The following is a 17,688-nucleotide window of genomic DNA, read 5'->3' as shown; positions in this document are numbered from 1 at the left end:
ACGCTATCTGTGACCTTCGTCGTGGTAATTCAGTACAATAGAAGCCGTTCCACTAACTTGAACTGCGTCTGCATTCAGTTCACTTTTTTTTTCTTTTCTTCTTTTTTTCTTCTGCTTTGTTGCACAATGCTGGGCAACTGTGTATGGCGTACTCCCACTCACCTCTCTCTCGCTCTCTCTTCGCCCTGCCACATCCTCCCCCACCCAGCGCCGACCGTCACCCAATCTCATCTCCCTATATCGCAACGCATGTGCATTGACCATCCACTCCACCCCCGTTTCTCCCGCCGTCTCGAGCCATTCACTGCGTTTGCCAGCCACTGCCACTTCGTCTCCACCTCTCGTTCCTCTTTCAGTCCGCCCTCACTCTCCCGCTCGCTCTGTCTCTCATCCTCTGTTGTGTTACTGGATTGACTCTTCCTCCTCCTCCCCCTCCCCCTCCCCTCGTCCCAAGCACTTGACTCTGTTCCCCTTCCCTTCCCTTCCCTTCGCCTCCAATGCTTCAGCTTTCGCCTCGTGGATTTTTTTTTCCAATTCTTTTTCCTTGCTTGCTGTCCTTCACCCGTTTGTCCCGTTTGCTGCTTGGCGACGTGCACGAGTTCAATCGTCGCATGCGTCGTGTTTGCATCTCCACCTCTGCACCCTGCTCGCCACCAGAGTGCCACTGGGTGTGAATGGGATTTCCCGCTCAGATGACGCGCTCAGTTCCCAGTTCCTTTGACTGTTTGTCTCTCTCTCTCTCTCTCTCTCTCTCTCTTCCCCCCCCCCTCGCTCGCTCTCCCTCTTCCTTGGCGATGCAATATCCATCAGCGCTCCACCTCAGTCCACGCCAATGATTGCGATCGTCCAACGAGCTCGCTCGATCGCCTTGTTCATTCTTGCTGTGTTTGTTTCAGATCTCGAATTTTTTTTTTCTCTGGACGTTTTTGCGTTGATCCCTTTTCGACTCTTCCACTCCTCCACTCTGTTCCCGCGATCATTCTACGCTCATTTCCATGTCAAGCTCGTCCAATATGTGCTCGGCAAGGGGGTTTGAGTGCTGGCTTTTTGCCTGTCTGTCCTTTTGACGGCGCAGTCTGTTTCACTTTTGACGCGCCAATTCTTCAACGCCGGTTTCATGCTACTTTGTTTTTTTCTTTTTCTCTTTTTTTCGTTCCACAAAACTCACTTTCATGACTCGTTTGAACTTCCCCCGTTGTCTGTGATTTGTACCCGCAGAGCAAAGCTGAAAAGCTTGTCATTGATGGGTTACTTGCGACGTGTCCCGTCTCGAGCGCGCCACTCGCAACCTATGTTGCTTTGCTTGCACGACGCATCAATATTCCGGAAGAGCTGTTGGTCCCATTGGATCCCGCAGTCGCAGCATTGAAAGATGACAACGAAGCACTGGTTGAAGCTTTGGAGGCGATTCCGCGCTGGAATCTCCCAAAGGTACAAACAAAACATCTCTCGCTTTGTGCGTGTCCTGTGCAAAAAAAACTGCCGAGTCGTGATCAAACCAACTTTTTTTTTTCTGTGGCGTTGCTCGCACAGGCTAATTTAGCGGCATGGGCACCAGTACTCGACATGATGGATCATAAACTCCAAGAAATACTCAATACTCAGTCAGTCCCGTCGCTGGAGAGCTTGCAAAAGCCGTTAAAGTCGAGTGCCAATAGCAGTGCCAGCTCGGGTTCCGCGCCAGAAGCCAGCACCGATGTGACTGCCTCCAGTGCCGTCCTTCTCGAGAATTTGCGACTGCACTACTTGATCAACATTCCCAAGCAGGTTCCCCTCACGTGCGAAATTGCCTTGCCTTCGACGCGGCGGCTTGTCTTGGCCATTCTAAGGTTTACCCGATTGCTCATCCAAAACTCCACCAACCGACGAAAGTACAATTCCATGGAGGTAACTGTGTGGGCGCATGCATCATGTTTGTCGCGTATGCCCTTGACGCCAAAATGCTCACTATTCGCTTGGTTCATCTCATGCTCGCAGCACATTGCCATGCTTCTTGGCACGATGGATTCAGACATTCATATCGCTGCGTTGGAGCTGCTTCATGCCCTTTGCAAACACCGCCGCTTGCAGCTTCAGTCACCTTCGGTGATATCTCTCATTCGACCTCTCACTGATCGTCTGGAGCAATTGGCAGCGGCGTGGGGTGGGAGTCGACAAGGCTTGAGTGTCTTGAATTGCTATCGCGACGAGTCTGAACAGGTAAGGCTTTGTGGAACGCAGAGATTGAGCTCTCTGTCTGGTTTTTTTTTGCGATTGTATGCTGTGCGTGGGCTTGATCTGCCGAAATCGACATCTGACCCGCTTTTCTCTTTTTCTGCTGTGATTGCAGACGATTGTCCTCGGCCGCTCGATTGTGTATAACTACTGCATGGCCCCAGCCCCGGACGATGCTCCGTCCGAAACTAGCTCTGCCATGGACACATCTGATCCTTCCGGCTCATCGGCACCTGGAATGGAAGACGTGAATGACGCGACAAGCCAACCGACGACCGAGCCTGCACACGCCGCTGGCTCGTCGCCGGCCAAAGTCACCGTTCAAATTGCCATTCCCGATGTGAGAACCTATCTTCCTGAAGAGGCAGCGCACGTCGACCCTTCGCGAATTGGCACCCTTGCTCCCCAAGTGTTGAGCGCCATCTTGAAAACCTACAACGTCCCGCCGCAGTATCAGTTTGGCCTCCTAGTCTGCATTAGGAGAGCTCTGGTCTTTCCGTTTCTTCAGCAGCGTATAGAGCAAATGAATGTTCGTCTCGCAGCGTTCTGTGTGATTGGTAAGCGACTGCGCCCTCCTGTCCCGTTTGTTGCTTGACACTTTTGGCTGAATGCTTATTCGACTTTCTTGTATGCCTGCCAGCAATGACGCGAGAAAACAAACTTGTTACCAGCTTACTGAACGACGACCCAGACCTTCTGGACGAGTTGGTTGACGCACTACAGCAATCTTCGTCCCTTCCGATGGTAGGGCTGTTGCTTTTTGTGCTTGCTAGCGATGGTTGTCTAGCGATGGTTGTCTAGCAATGGTTGTACTTTTGCCTTTTCTCCTCGCTCACCATCATGATGCACTATTTCTGGATTGCAACCTGCTTGTAGTACGCTCGCACTTTGATTGTGCGCATGCTGACTGGTATTAGCACGCTGGTCAATTCGCATCGCTTTGAAGGCATTCTGCGCGAGTTGGGAGTTGCTCAGTTTCATGGCATTCTGCCTTCCGCCTTGCGGCAGTGCGCGGCCAGTCTTGCAGGTAAGTTGCGTTGGTTGGGCATGCTATCAAACAACGTGACTTTGTTTTGTTTGTGTTTTCTCATTCCTGTGTCGGGGCTTGGGTTTTTTTTTCCCCCCCCCCTTTTTTTTTTGTCTTCTACTTTGTTCAGCTGCGGAAGAAATCACCCGACTGGAAGAACAATACGCACTCACATTGCTCAAATTTTTCGTGCTGTCGAGTATTCCTCGATCAGGCAACAAATCTTTGGTTGCATCGGGCGTGGTGGCGACCATCATGCCGTTGCTCAACTTGCGTGGTATCCGCACCGTCAATGTAACCATCCACCCGTCTACATTGAATTTTGAGATGCTCAATCTGCAGTTCGGAAATCTCGAGTCTCTCACAATTTTTTTGAAAATGTTTTATTTATTATTTTTTTCTGCGGCGCGCTTTCTTGTTCCTCGATTTGTAGGTCTTAACCCTGATTAATGCGCTACTGGAAATGCTGTTCAAGCGAGCCGAATCTGTGAACGATTCGCATTTCATTTCTTTGGGTGGCGTCACTGCGATTCTTGACCGGCTGAAAGTTCGTGAAGCTGTTCATGCTTATCTGGTTGCTTGTGATGGCCCGCATCTCACATTATTGTTTTGCAACTTGTGTAGTTGGAACTCGATGACATCATGGCAACGTATGGTAGCGTTCCACCAGGTGCGTGCCATGGAAAGAAAAAAATCGTTCTTGTCTCGCTTGTCGCAATTCTGACCCCCCCTCCCCTGTGTTGCCTGTTTTGGAACTTTGCAGAATCCCGCAAGCCGCTCAGCTGCGAGCTATCCCACTACCTGAGCAGTTGTTTCACCTTTTGCCGCCTGGCCACGCGTATTCCAACTCTGGTTGATCACATGCGCAGTGCCTTTGACGGCAGCCTGCCACAGTGCCTGCGCATTGTGATTGAACACCGGCATGTTTTTTCAAGCAGTACCGTTGCCGATGGTAAGAAGACCAAGCATGGTCGTGTCAGATATTTTTTGGTGTTGTTGTTGTTGTTGCTGTTTTGCTTATCGCTCACTCCCCGCTTCTTCCTCCAACCCAAAACCAGCCATCAACTTGGTGGCAGACTTTGTGCACCATGAACCCACATTGCTCTCCGCTGTGCAGGAATCCGGTCTTGCTTCCCTCGTGCTAGATGCCGTTTTGCGCACAGTACCGCTGCACGTCGAACAACTGAAGATTCTTCCTCACGCTGTCAGTGCGCTCAGCTTGAATTCGGCAGGCTTGAAGATGGTGACGGATATCCCCGACGCCTTCCTCGATGTCTTGTCGATTTTCACGCGACCCATTTTCACTTCTTTGCTATCCTCCGGCATGACGGTCGCCAAGCTTGGCACTGGGTTTGAAGAACTGATTCGCCACCAGCCGACTTTGCGACCGGTCGTCTTGCAGGCGTCCGTCACGATTCTCCGGCGGCTTGTTCTGCTGGCCAATCCCGCCACAGCTGCCGCGGCTGTTGCAGAGTATGCAGAGCTTCCTCGGCTCGACCCCATTGACTTGGAGGAGCTTTCGTTCTGCGAACGTAGTAGCAGTCGAGGCAGTGGCGATGCGGCACCCATGGATGTGTCTTCGTCGTCGTCCTCGTCGTCGTCGTCGGCCTCCACTGTCGCTGCTGCACCGTCGGTTGTTTATCCAATTGGCAGCGATCGACGCCTTCAAATGCTGTATGGCTTGACTGGCGTTGAGGAAGACGAAGAGCTCGAGGCCATTCTTGAACTCCATGAAAATCAAGGGGACCAGTTTGCGCTCACTGGCTGCTCGGCACCTTTTGAACCCATCCGGGAGGTGCGCCCGACCGATACGGTTGTTCCCGTGGTTGACATGATTTGCAACTTTTGCCGAGTAAGTTGGCCCCTGGTTTGTTGCATGAAATGGGAGGAAAACTGTTCGATGAGGACTCACTATCGGTTGTGGGTGTTTGTGTGTGCTGTGGTGTCCTCTCCTCTGTCTAGTTCCTCGAAACATTCATTTCAGCTGAGGATGCGTGCAAGGAGTTTGCCAACTTGGGTGGTGTTGACTTGATGGTGGACTTGTTGACAGCCCCTGCGCTGCCTGCAGACTTTTGGCGGTCTTCTTCTTGCGCATTCATCTCTGCAGTGCTTCGCCAAGTCTCGCAGTTGTGCGACAAGGAGATGACAACGATTGCCATCAACCGACTGCACCGCTCGGTGGTGGAATTGCAATCCTTGACTGGGCTGTACCATTTGCAAGGGCTTCCTGTCTTGGTTGGTCGCATGAATGAATCGCATGCCGATGCTGCGGTTGATTCTGCTTTGCATTCCGCTTCGGAAGCCGACGCCACCTTGCCAGCACGCCCTCCTCCGGATTCGTCGGACGCGTTCTTTGCGCTCAAACAGTCTGATGAGCGCCTCGTTCGCGCATTCAACCACCTTAACAACTTGGTTGTGCTGTTTCGCACTTCACGAGACCATCGTAGGCTCTCCGCCTCGGCCATCAACCAAGCCACGCAGCAGTGGATGACTGAGACGGGGTCCGCGACGGTTCGAGGCTTGTGCCAAGTGTTTGTGAATGTCTTGAGCCATTTGAGCACGGTATCCACTCGGAAGCACCTGATGCGCTCGAGCCTCTTCCGAGCGCTGGCGACCAGCGAACTACTCGAAGAGCTTCCCAGGCTGACGCGGCAACAACGGCAACCTGCCGCAGGCCAGAGCGCGCCTCGCTCGCAAGCCACGGTGATTGACATGAGCCTGGACTGGTACATTGCTGGCAGATTGACAGTCAATTCAAGCGTTGGTGTCGACATGGATCTTGCCGCGGTGGATGTGGCCATTCGTTTGCGTCATTTCTTGCGCTTTCTCTTGTCGCTGGTCGGTGCTGCCAAGCAAGATCCGGCTCGAGCGAACGTGGGCGGTCTGCTGAGCACGGTCGTGGACGGGCTGCTTGAACCATTTTCGCGCTTTGCTGATGGGCAGGTTTCTGGTCAAGCTTCACCCATGCAATCCGTTCCCCTTCTCGCTGTCATGTTCAAGGAAATTCATTCTTTGCTGCTCGACGACCGCATGCAGCTCGCGGGCTCTGGGTTTTTACGTGGTCTCATGGACAACTTTGGCCGCTCGCGTGTCCTATTTGTCGCTTTGGAGGCCTTTGTGCAGTGCCTGCATCAAGTCGCTCGGAATGAGGCAGCCTTGCTGCTGCATCCCTCCTTGCCTGCTGCAGAGGCGCGGCGGCGATTGGAGCCCAGCCCATCGGCAGTGTTGGGTGTTGTCTGCGGCCTCCAACTGCTCGAATTTGCCTTCCGTCCGGAGAGTGTCAGTCTCCTCTCCGAGGCGGATGCCCCTCGTGCAGAGCAGCTGATTTTCTTCTTGGCAGAGTCCATTGCAAAGTTGTTGCTCAACCTTTTCGGGCAGTCTGAAACGGCGAGCGCAGTGCTTGCCATGTTTGATCCCATCAACTGCTCCACGATTTGGCTGCTTGCTGGGTTTGTCACCTCACAAAAATTCCGCAGCTCCATCAAACCGGCTGCTCCTGCGCCCTCTGCGGACTCGCCGGACTCGATCTTGCGCGATCATGTCCCTGGAGCGTTGCGTACTGCGTTGATTAATGCGTACTCTGCCGCAAATCCCGTCACAGATCCGGCACTTGTGAGCATGATGGTGGACATGGGCTTTCCCGAGAGACATGCCGTCCGTGCTCTTCGAGCGGCCAACAACGACATTGCCCTTGCAACCGAATGGGCTCTGGAACACGACTACATCCCGGATCGTGACACGACGGCACCCAGTAGTGCTGCTGCTGCTGCTGCCCCGGCTCCTGCTGCCGAAGTTCCAGCAGTCGCTGCCGAAGTTCCAGCAGTCGCTGCTGCCACCTCTAGTGAAAATGACGAAGCTGCCCTCGCCCTGGCCATCGCAATGTCACTTCAAGCGCAGCCAGACCCGTCTGCTTCGGCAACAGAGGCCGTCCCTATGGAGACCGATACCCTCCCGGCTTCGTCGAGCGCTGCAGGCGACATCCCGCCCACTGAAAGCGCCACTCCCATGGACTTTGCCTCCGATTCTATCGCGTCTGTTTCCACGACTACCAACGTCGACACTTTTGAGCCGCTCTCGTTCGGAGTCAACATCTTGGCTCTGACGGAACAGCTGCCGTCGCTTGTGCTCAACTCGCTGGCGTGGATTCGGCATGCCGAAATTGTCATTCTCATGTGCAACACGCTGCTTGGCGTGACGCATACACTGTCAGAGCTCCTCGTCATTCCTACACCACACGAGCTTGCCGACAAGTGCCCGCGCCTGCAGACTGCTCTGGTGAACGGGCCGCTCACACTCCGTGTCGGCCAGTTGCTGATCGACCAGCTCGAGCAAACCAAGCTCGCCGAGCTCGACTCTGAAGACCCACTCGTACACAACCGACTGTTTAATCAGTTGTACCTGCTGACGTTGTTGTTGCATTCTGAGCCTGCGTTAGCCCCCAAGCTAACCAGCGCGCTTGCGCGCGTGTGCATCGACGTCTTGTTGCACATCTCTAATGTCAAGTCCCTACCAACCACGCCTGGAGCCGAAACTACCCTTCCGACCGAGACAGCAGCTCCGCATGAACATTTGGTTGTGCGGCAGCGCCTGTGGCAAGCGCCCCTGCTCCTTTTGCTGGATGCCATGTACCAGATCATGAAGGTGCACACCCGAGTGGCCCAAGCAGAAACTGAACTTGGTCTGTCTGCGCCGTCTAGCAAGCCCTCGGCAGCGTCATCATCCTCATCTGCAGACGTCTCGTCCACGAAAAAGCCCAACCCGGCTCCGGCTTCCTCCTCGTCTGCCTCCTCCTCGTCGACTCGCCCGCGAAATTCGCCCTTTTCCATCTTTTCCCCGTCGACATTCCCGATGCACTCGCTCAAGAATGAGGTACAAGGTCAAAAAGAGCGATCGACTGCGGCTCTTCTTGAACCTTTTGGTGGCACGGCGCCCTTCTCTTTTGCCTTTTGCTTTGCGTTGCCCCAGCTCTTTGCGCAGACTGACGTGGACGACATGCTGCTGGCCTGCTCTCGATTGCTCGACTCTGAGCGCAGCATTTCGGGCTTGACCCCACCGACCGTTTCTCAAGCAGCCTGTCAACTCCTCGTTCTCTTGACGCAAGACCATCGCAACGCAATCTTCTTGTTTGAACACGCGCGCGTCCTCTCGTTGCTTTTTGCGCTGCCAAAGCCCTCGCGATTCCAGGGAATTGATCTGCTGATTACCATGCTGATTCGACATGTCTTTGAAGACCAGCACACGCTAGCGTTCTCGCTGAAACAAAACCTCATCGTGCGCAGTCACGAGTTCTTCACCAACCGCTCGTCTCGCTCTGGAGTCTGGGCTGGATCGTCGTTGTTCTACAAACTCGTCGGCGCCGCGATGCGGTCTGAGGAAGCCACGATCGAAGCGCTGTGTGACTTGCTTCGTCTGCCCACCAAACCCAGCGAAGCCAAGCATGTCTCGCTTGCCAGACTGACCGTTTTGCAGACCGACTCTGGATCCGATAGTGCTGCTGCTTCAGACAAGCCGTCGTCCAGTGCTTCCGAGGAACCCACCACCGTGTCGAGCCGGTATCCCCCTCGGTTTGCAAACGAGACGGTCGTTCAAGGGGTTGTAGGCTGGTTGCTCGAGCGCTTGGTCGTCGAGGCGCTGGCCAATCCCCTTTTGCAGCTCAACCTCCCTCCAGCTGTGGCCGAGGAGACGTTCCATGGCGTCGCCACTCCAGCCACGCCAGCTACTCCAGCGCAACCCTCGACTGCTCGGCACGTGTCCCCTGGCACTGCCGTTCCCGCCGTTCCCGCCGTTGTGCCCGCATCGCTGGCGCCTGCGTCGTTGGCGTCGCAAGCTCCAGCAGGAGCTGCACCCCCTAAAGGTGCTGCGGCTTCGCAAGAGCACGAGTTGTCTGTGCCGTTCATTTTGCAGCTGCTTGGCGAGCTCGTGGTCGCCTTCCCTGCCTGCTTGCGCATGTTTATCAACTACCGAGTCGCAGGGTTTGCGCCTCGCGGGAAGCGCGTTTCTCTCGTCCAATTTATCCTGCAATACTTGGTGCCTCATCATGCAGTGTCAACAGCCGAGTCCGCGCCGGCTGTGGCCGCGAACAGGTTTGTGTGCGAGATTGCAATGCGCTCGTGCTACTTGATTGCCTCGCTTGTGGCTGCTGCCCGCAATTTGCCACCAAGCCCCGAAGCTATCGTTCAGGGCTCTGCACGCCCTTCGCCGCCGGTTCCTGGTGATGAGATTGTCGCGCGCATCTTCTTGCGTCTTCGCTCAACCATCGTGGCTGCGACTGTGCAGCCGTTGGATCGCCGTGCGCGCTCGTTGCCCTTCCTCACCTTCCTTCTGGCAGACCTGATGAGCAACTTGCCTTCGGCGCCCAGCTTTTCTTTCGAATGGAGGCCTCCGACCACGCAAGAGTGGCGCGATCGTGTCGCAGGCATCGCAGTCCGCCTTCACGCTGTTCCGACGTTGGCCCTTGCATTGAAGGCCCTGTCGCCCTCTACCATGCCTCAAGGCGCAGTCGACGGCTTGCTAATCACATTGCAGTCGGCCACACGACAAGCTGCGCTCAAGTTGCTGGATGACAAGCTGTTTGCAGAGCGAGTTCCCCTCACCCCGGCGCCAACCGCCCAAACTGCCTCTACATCGCTCAGCCGCAGCAGCAGAGACGCCGCCGTCTCTTCCGCCAACCCACCGCCGGCCACGGCTACGGCTCCGCTCGACGCTGGGCTTGTGCAGCTCTCTGACGCCCTGGCGATGCCCCCGCCGCCTCGTCCACTCGCTGGTCGCCGATCTGGAGCGGCCTCTCCGCGAACAAGCGCTCGACCCGTTTCTACGGGAACTGTGCCCATGGATGTTGCGGCAACGTCGGTCCAGCAACAACCTGCAACGCAGCAAGCACAGCAACCTGCAACGCAACAAGCGCAGCAACCAACGTCTGCTGTGCCACCCGCTCAATCTGCCGCACACTCGTCGTCCTTGGACTCTGCGCTTTCCTCTGCGGCAGGCACTCCGGCAATTGCTGCTCACTTGTCGAGCGAACCGCCGCTTCCAATGGCAAGCATGGGTGATCTGGAAACCCCTCGTCTTGCTCGTCATGGCTTCCCTCACACGGACATGAATGCTCCCGCCACCCCAATGGACCAACGGCAGGACGGCAATTTGGCCATCTCGCCCGAGGGCGATACGAGAGACCAGCCAGACCAGCCGCCTTCGTTGCTCCACACGGTTTCCAACCGGTCATCGCGCGAGGCCCGAACTCGAGCAGCGGCACGCCGACTTCTTGCCGAGCGTCAACTGGTGGTCGAAGGTGAAGAAGACGACGAAGAAGACCAAGACATGGAGGGCCATGATTTCAGCTTGCGAAATCTCGAAGACACCTTCCTCAACCTTCAAAACAATGGCGGCGGCCATTTTGTTCTCCAAGTTGGTGGCGAAGATGATGACGAAGGCCAGCTTGAACAGGACAATGCTGAACTTTTGCAAGATGCTGGGCGGCACTTTGTTTTGCAAGTTGGCAATGGAGGTGTCGACAATGTCGAAGCCGCCGATCTTGCACAACGCATCCGCAACGCTGTGGACCTTGACGCAGACATTGACCCCGAACTGGATGATGATATTCTGCACATCCCCATGGGTGACGATGACGAAGACGAGGACGAGGACGATGAGGAGGACAACGAGCTGGACGAAGAAGAAGAGCACCGTAATCTCGCCGCAGCCGACTCTGAAGCCGACGATGACGACGACGACAGTGATGAGGATGAGGATGCCGAGTCTGGCTCTGATCGTGAAGGTGACAGCGCGCCGCTCCGAGGCCGTCAATTGTTCGATGCCGAACTTGCCTCCGAGTCCGAATCTGAGTCTGGCGAAGAGGACGAAGATCTCGAGGACGACGACCAGTACGAGGATGTTTCTGGCAGCGACAATGATGATGACGACGATGACAACGATGAAAACGGCGGTGATGAAGACGATCAAGGCGATGACGATGACGAAGCAGCAGCTGGACTTCATGCTTCGAGAGGTCCAGCTTTGGCGCGTCTCTTGCGCAGCATCAATGCTGGTGAATCATCATCATCCCGACGTGCACGTGCACCTCGCCATCGCGCACGACATACCGGAACTGCCCGCGCGCACGAGGGCCCCGAATCGGCGTCACGAGACTCGAGTGCTGCAATGGAGAATGGCTTTGATGCTTTGAGCGAACGTGGCCCAGATGCTGAAGCAGCCGCAGCTTTATCCGAGCGAGCTCCCGCTACTCGATCATCTCGTCGATCAGCAGCAGCAGCAGCAGCAGCAGCAGCACCCCAGCGTACGTCCCGTGCTTCCTCTCGAGGTCGCGGTGGCGCTGCCCCCGCCCACCATGTCGCCCGTCATCCGACATCCGCTGACTCATCCTCTTCTGCACCTTCAATGGCCGACGAGCTTGCCAGTCGTGCTTCTGGCGATGCAATGGCTGAAAGCGATGACGACGACGAATGGGAGGACGATGATGATGATGATGAGCCGTCTCTCCAAATTCACAATCCTGTGCATCATGATGATGGTCATGGTCACCATCATCATGACCATGATGACGATGACGATGATGACGATGACGATGAGGACGATGATGACGATGGCGATGGCGACGACGAAGAGAATGCAGACAGCTCGGGCGATGACTCTGGTGCTCGTTCTCCGTCCGAAATGTTTGCTCAAGACAGCGCTGGACATCTTGCTGAGGAAAACATGAACGGCAATGACGATGAAGATGACCAGGACGACGCCGAGCATGGCGATGGAGAAATATTCCTTGATACCAACCAAGGGGTCGGACTCGCCATGTCGCGGCACGAGCTGATTGAGAATGTTCGCAACGAGCTGGTTCGACACTCCCAGCACCCCGCTGGTGACGACCAGCAACTCATCCAACCGCTCGTTAGTCTGATTCAGGCCTTGGCTCGCGCCCATCAAAGTGGCATCTCCGCTGAAGATATCGAAGCCGAGACTGAGATGCACGGCGCCAGTATGCCCTTGTCTGCGCCTCACGCGACTCATTTCCCGGAAAACCACAACATGCGAGCGATGGAAGCCTCTCTCATTGATGGCCACTCTTCTGCGCCTCCTACAAGCGCTGGACCTCCGTCTGGCCCTTCGCCGTTTGGCGGTCACAACCCTACATTTGTGGGCATTCAGCCGTGGGAGCTGCGTTCTTCCATTCGGTCTCCTCGTAACGGTGAAGCAGGACATCCACTGCTGCGCTCCGAGCTGCTGTCGATTGCGCCTGGCGAAACGCTGCTGGCCGAGAAGACTGTTTCTGCAAAGCAGCAAAAGGGCAAAGGCAAGGCGTCCGAAACTAGCCTTCGTGAGGATGCAGCCGCGCCCTCTGCTCCGTCTGGGTCTGACAAAGCCAGTGTTGTTGAACCACCGCTTCGTGCCAAGACCAGCCGTCAGTCGACGCGCAACTTTATCGAGCTGCCACTCGACCAGCTGGCCGAGTCTGTGCAAAACGAGTCGCATCGCCACCGTCTCTTCCAGCGCGTTATCGTCACTACGCACACTGGTATGTTCGCCTTTGCGGCTCTGCAGCTCGAAACCCTGTCTCCGCCGTCCGGAGAGGCGCCCAAGAACAATACGGCTGCCAGCGACAACCCCCTGCACGAGAGCAGCTACGGCCTTCGTGGTGCTTTCAGCTCGCTCGCCATGTGGAATCTCGAGTTTGTCATGCTCCAACGACATGCATCGTACGACGACCTGATGAGCATCATGATTGCTCGGCTGCAACGCGCGCTCTTCAAGCTGCCAGTCGTGACGCCCTCGCAAGTGCAAGCCAAAACCGCAGCGCTGGTCAGCTCGCGTGCGCTTCCTCGAGGCCATCTGGGTCGCGGTGTTCGCGACCGACGCGATTATGATCGGTCAACCACGCCCACATATCCAAACCCAGACATGGTCGGCGAAAACGCTGTTGTTGCGGCCGCGTCATCCAGCAGCTCTGCGCCCGGGCCCTCGACTTCTTCTGCCAGCACTTCTCTCTCGCAGTTTGAGCGAGACATGGGCTTCTCCCTGCCTGACAGTGAAGGACTGTCGGAAGCTCATGGTGTGTCTTCTGCTGCTACTGGCGGTGCTGCTAGTGCCGGTGCTGCTAGTGCCGGTGCTGCTAGTGCCGGTGCTGCTAGTGCCGGTGCTGCGAGTGCCGGTGCTGTTGGTGCTCCTGCCGCTACCGGACGTCCCGCGCCCGTGGCTCGCGCTGCTTCGCACGCCGAAGCCGGAGCTGTTTCGCCGAGCCATTCCGCTGCAAGCGACAACCGTGGCATCGACCCGGCCTTCCTTGCTGCTCTGCCGCCGGCTCAACGGGAGCAAGTGCTTGCTCAAGAGCGAAGTGTGGCGCCGTACTTTATGGCGCGAGCTCCTTCGGGCTCTTTGCAAGTCGCCTCGCCCCGGTTGAGCGAACGCCCTCTCGCCGCCCCATCCGGATCAAGTGCGGCTGAAATGCCGGGCATTGACCCAACATTCCTGGCGGCCTTGGCACCTGCTGCTCGTGAGCGAGTTTTGGAGCAGGAGCGCATCATGGCTTCCCCAGCCCGCTCGGCTGCCGGCCGTGCCACTATCTCCTCCCCTGCGCCTATTGCTCCAACGCTTGCTGCTTCCGCGACGGCTGCTGCTTCGACGACGGCTGCTCCTTCGGCTGCCCCTGCCTCTTCTACCACTCCTGCCACCCGTGACGCGGTCGTTCCGACGACGACTGCCGAGGCAAACAACGTGGCGCACGCGCCTCCAACTCGTCGAGCTGCAAGCAGTCATGACGCAAAATGCTGGAGCTTTACCACACATTGTGATCACCACACGGGCACTGCCCTTCGGCACTTCCTCGATGCCGAAACGCTCATTGTCATCATTCAGAAACTCGTGCAAGGATCGCAGCTGTCCGAAAATGGCAACGCCCAGTTGGATGCCATCCTCGCCAACTTGATTACCAACGTTACCGCGCGCTTTTGGCTGTTCAGCGCTCTGTTGTGCGTTTTGCGCGAAGCATGCGCGAGCGCCGAGCTTCCGTCTGCGCACTCTGCCGCCGCTTCATCCGTGCTCGATGCAAGTATGGACTCTGGCATGGCAATTGCCGTTGTCAAGCGCGTGTTGGATGCCCTTCTCGCCTTGTCGGATCGCATTGTGGGCTTGTGCTACGCCCACACGTTGGATATTTCGCACGCCAAGGTCTTTGGTACTGCCTACCTGGAAGGGCTCCCGCGAAACGTCCAGGAGTTTGTCGTAGAGCGTTCTGGTGGGCTTGGTGAAGCACTGCGCGCCTGCAACTCGCCTCTAGCCGACGAGCTGGGTGCCGATAAGGTGCAGCCCCTGTCCTTCCTCATTTCACTGCTGCGCTGCAATGTGGTTCAACGCAGTCCGTCCACTGTTGAGCGGCTACTGACGTTGATCATCCAATTTGTTCCCTCGCGGCACGAGCTCCATCACCACCGAAAGCGCCTGCTCGGGGAGCATGCAGCTGAACTTGCAGCTCGCGAGAGTGGCCGTGCGGCTTCGTCGTCCTCTGCTTCAACTGTAGCTCAGTCTTCAGTGCCTGCTTCGAGCTCTAGTGCCATGGACACTGCTCCAGCGCCCAAAAGCACAGAGTCGGTTGAGCTGGCTGCAAGCAAAACACCTGCCGCCGCTACCTCCACCACCACCTCTTCCACCACCACCACCACGGTACCGAGTTCCATCTTCCCAACAGCGGCCGATTTTCGAGCAACGCGCGGGACACTTGGCGAAATTCCCGTCCTCCCAACGGCGACTCTCCAAGAGCTTGTCCGCTTGGCATGCAGCGCTTTGCCTTGGACAAAGATGGCACTGACTGTGCTGCGGCGCATCGCCTATGCCAACCCATGGAACGAGCAGGCAGTGATGCCAGAGTTGGATGCGCTCTGCCAACAGCATTCTGCGAGTGTTATTGCGGAGCTTGCAACACTGTCACGCCAGCTGCATGCTTTGATTGCTGACTCGAGCGAATCCGCCAATCGCACGCGTGCTCAAAAGGTCCAACTGGCATTCGAGCCCTTCTCATCCCGCACCTCCTCCCAGGCTACCTTCACGCATATTATTGTCACCATTTTGAGCATTCGTTCGCGAGAAAAGGCCGATGCCGAGAAAGAGCGCTCCAAGCAACGTTCTGCTGTGCGTCGAGCTTCGGCCGCTGTTTCCGACGTGACCGGTGGCGGTGGTACTGTGGCTTTGGGCAATCGAAGCGCCGATTCTCCTGCTGCTTCTAGCTCGCGCACGCACTTGCCTTCCGCCGCAATGAACACTTCCAGCACTTCCAGCGCCACAACTACTGCTCGCGCTGGCGCAAGCTCCTCCTTGCTGGGCGAAACAGAGCCTGCAGCCGCTGCCTTGCACAAGCCCCTCTACGCGCTCAACACATCCCTGGGACTGACTCCTCTGTGGGAGAAGCTGAGTGAGAGTCTTGGCTATCTTGCTCAGCTTGACGCGTCTGACTCTGTGGGCATTCTGCTCCCGCTTGTCGAGATTTTCTTTATGATTCATCGTGATGTGGAGGCATTTGCAAAGCCGTCTACCAAAGGTGGTGAAGGCGCGCCTGCAGCGTCTGCCGCAACCCCTGTGGTATCGAGAAACATTCCAGCTGCCTCGCCGTTGACGTCCACGATTGGCCCTGGTGGTCCGTTCGCGTCTGGGGCACGGTCGCCGCACATCACGGCCCAGACTGCGGGCTCTCCGCTGGCGCCGTCTGCATCGCTGCTGGCGCGAGGAGACTCGGTCACGTCGACGCACGCCAATCTCGATCCGGACTCGGCTCGCTTTATTGCGTTTGTCGAAACGCATCGCAAGATTATCAACGATCTGATGCACCGCATGCCGTGGGCGCTGACGCGAGGTCCGTTCGACGTGCTTGTCCATCTGCCTCGCGTGCTTGACTTTGACAACAAGCGCATCTTCTTCCGTCACAAGCTGACTCAGCTCGAGAAGGGCAAGCACTACGCGCCCATCCGTCTGCAGGTGCGTCGCGAACGCATCTTTGAAGACTCGCTCGAGCGCCTTTCGCGCAAGAGCGACACCGAAATGCATGGTCGGTTGACGGTGCAATTTGCAAACGAAGAAGGCGTCGATGCTGGCGGCGTGACGCGTGAGTGGTTTTTGATTCTCTCGCGAGAGTTGTTCAATGCCAACTATGCCCTATTCAAGTCGTCGCCCGAAGGCAGCGCCACCTACCAGCCGTTTGCCAAATCCTCGGTCAATCCAAACCACCTGGCTCTCTTCCGGTTTGCAGGTCGTGTGATTGCCAAAGCCATCATTGACAACCGCATGCTCGAGTGCTACTTTACACGATCCTTCTACAAGCACATTCTGGGCCGACCTGTCACATACCATGATATTGAAGCGACCGATCCCGACTACTTCAAGTCGCTCAAGTGGATTCTGGAGAATGACATTACGGACGTGATTGACGAGACGTTTGCAGTCGAGGTCGAAGACTTTGGCGACAAGAAGATGGTCGATCTCAAACCGAACGGGCAATCCATCCCCGTGACGGAGGAGAACAAGGCGGAATACGTCCAATTGGTGACAGAGAATCGGCTCACATCGTCCATCCGCAGTCAAATCGACGCCTTCCTCACTGGCTTTTACGGCCTCCTTCCCAAGGAGCTCATTGCCATCTTCAACGAGCAGGAGCTTGAGCTGCTCATTTCTGGTCTGCCCGAAATTGACGTCGAAGATCTCAAAGCCAACACAGACTACACGCGAGGCGGCTACACGGACACTGCGCCTCAAATCCAGTGGCTCTGGCGTGCACTCCGCTCGTTCGACCACGAAGAGAAGGCCAAGTTCCTGCAGTTTGTCACAGGCACCTCCAAGGTGCCGCTCGATGGGTTTAAGGCTCTCGAGGGCATGAATGGTCGTCAGCGTTTCTCGGTTCACAAGGCCTTTGGTGACGCCTATCGCCTTCCATCCGCGCATACCTGGTGAGTCTGAGCGAGGTTTTGATTTATGGCGCTGTCACACTCTGTTCGATGAGTCGTTGTTTGCTAACTCTGCGCGTTTTGTATGTTTGTTTCTCTGTTTGTTTGTTTGTTTGCTTCTGCTCCCCACGAGTAGCTTCAACCAGCTTGACTTGCCCGAGTACGAGTCGTATGAAGTTCTCAAGGAGCGCCTGCTGACGGCGGTGACGGAGTGTTCCACCGGGTTTGGCTTTGCTTAGACATGTTTGTTCGTTTGTCTTGTCTTGTCTTGTCTTGCATTTTTATTTTTCCCACCCCCCCCTGTTGCGTTGCTAGTTGTATTGTATGTTTCTTTGTTGTTTGTTCTTCCAATGTTTATTCATGTTGATTACTGTTCTGTACCGTGCAATGTTGAGACGATTGATTCTCGTTCTTGGCTTTGCTTTTTTTTTTTTCTTTTTTTTTTCTTTTTTCATTTGTTCACGACTTGTCGCCGAGCATGATCCACTCTTCTTGCGCGCGAACGACTCATGC

At 56.1% G+C, this 17,688-nt stretch overlaps 1 protein-coding gene across 1 annotated transcript; it reads left to right on the top strand.

Annotated features, from left to right (window-relative positions):
• Nucleotides 1–93: 93 nt before the first annotated feature.
• On the top strand, nt 94–17,560 carry CAOG_03498 (Huwe1 protein). The gene is made up of 14 exons (XM_004348353.2): nt 94–141; nt 1,219–1,431; nt 1,534–1,887; nt 1,978–2,199; nt 2,330–2,771; nt 2,855–2,958; nt 3,091–3,241; nt 3,372–3,535; nt 3,675–3,788; nt 3,866–3,911; nt 4,005–4,193; nt 4,300–5,093; nt 5,204–17,178; nt 17,312–17,560. Exons 1-14 carry the CDS (start codon nt 127–129, stop codon nt 17,412–17,414), a joined length of 14,886 nt encoding a protein of 4,961 aa, XP_004348403.2. The 5' UTR covers nt 94–126; the 3' UTR covers nt 17,415–17,560.
• Nucleotides 17,561–17,688: the final 128 nt, after the last annotated feature.

The sequence above is a fragment of the Capsaspora owczarzaki genome (genome assembly GCF_000151315.2).
Source record: "Capsaspora owczarzaki ATCC 30864 unplaced genomic scaffold supercont2.5, whole genome shotgun sequence".
Lineage (NCBI taxonomy): Eukaryota > Filasterea > Ministeriida > Capsasporidae > Capsaspora > Capsaspora owczarzaki.
This window is presented reverse-complemented; position numbering and strand designations above follow the sequence as displayed.

Bases quoted from the DNA above. Each gene is read 5' to 3' on its own strand.
- CAOG_03498 (XM_004348353.2), top strand. The intron at 1,432-1,533 runs GTACAAACAAAA...TTGCTCGCACAG, and splicing joins CGCGCTGGAATCTCCCAAAG to GCTAATTTAGCGGCATGGGC. The intron at 4,194-4,299 runs GTAAGAAGACCA...ACCCAAAACCAG, and splicing joins AAGCAGTACCGTTGCCGATG to CCATCAACTTGGTGGCAGAC.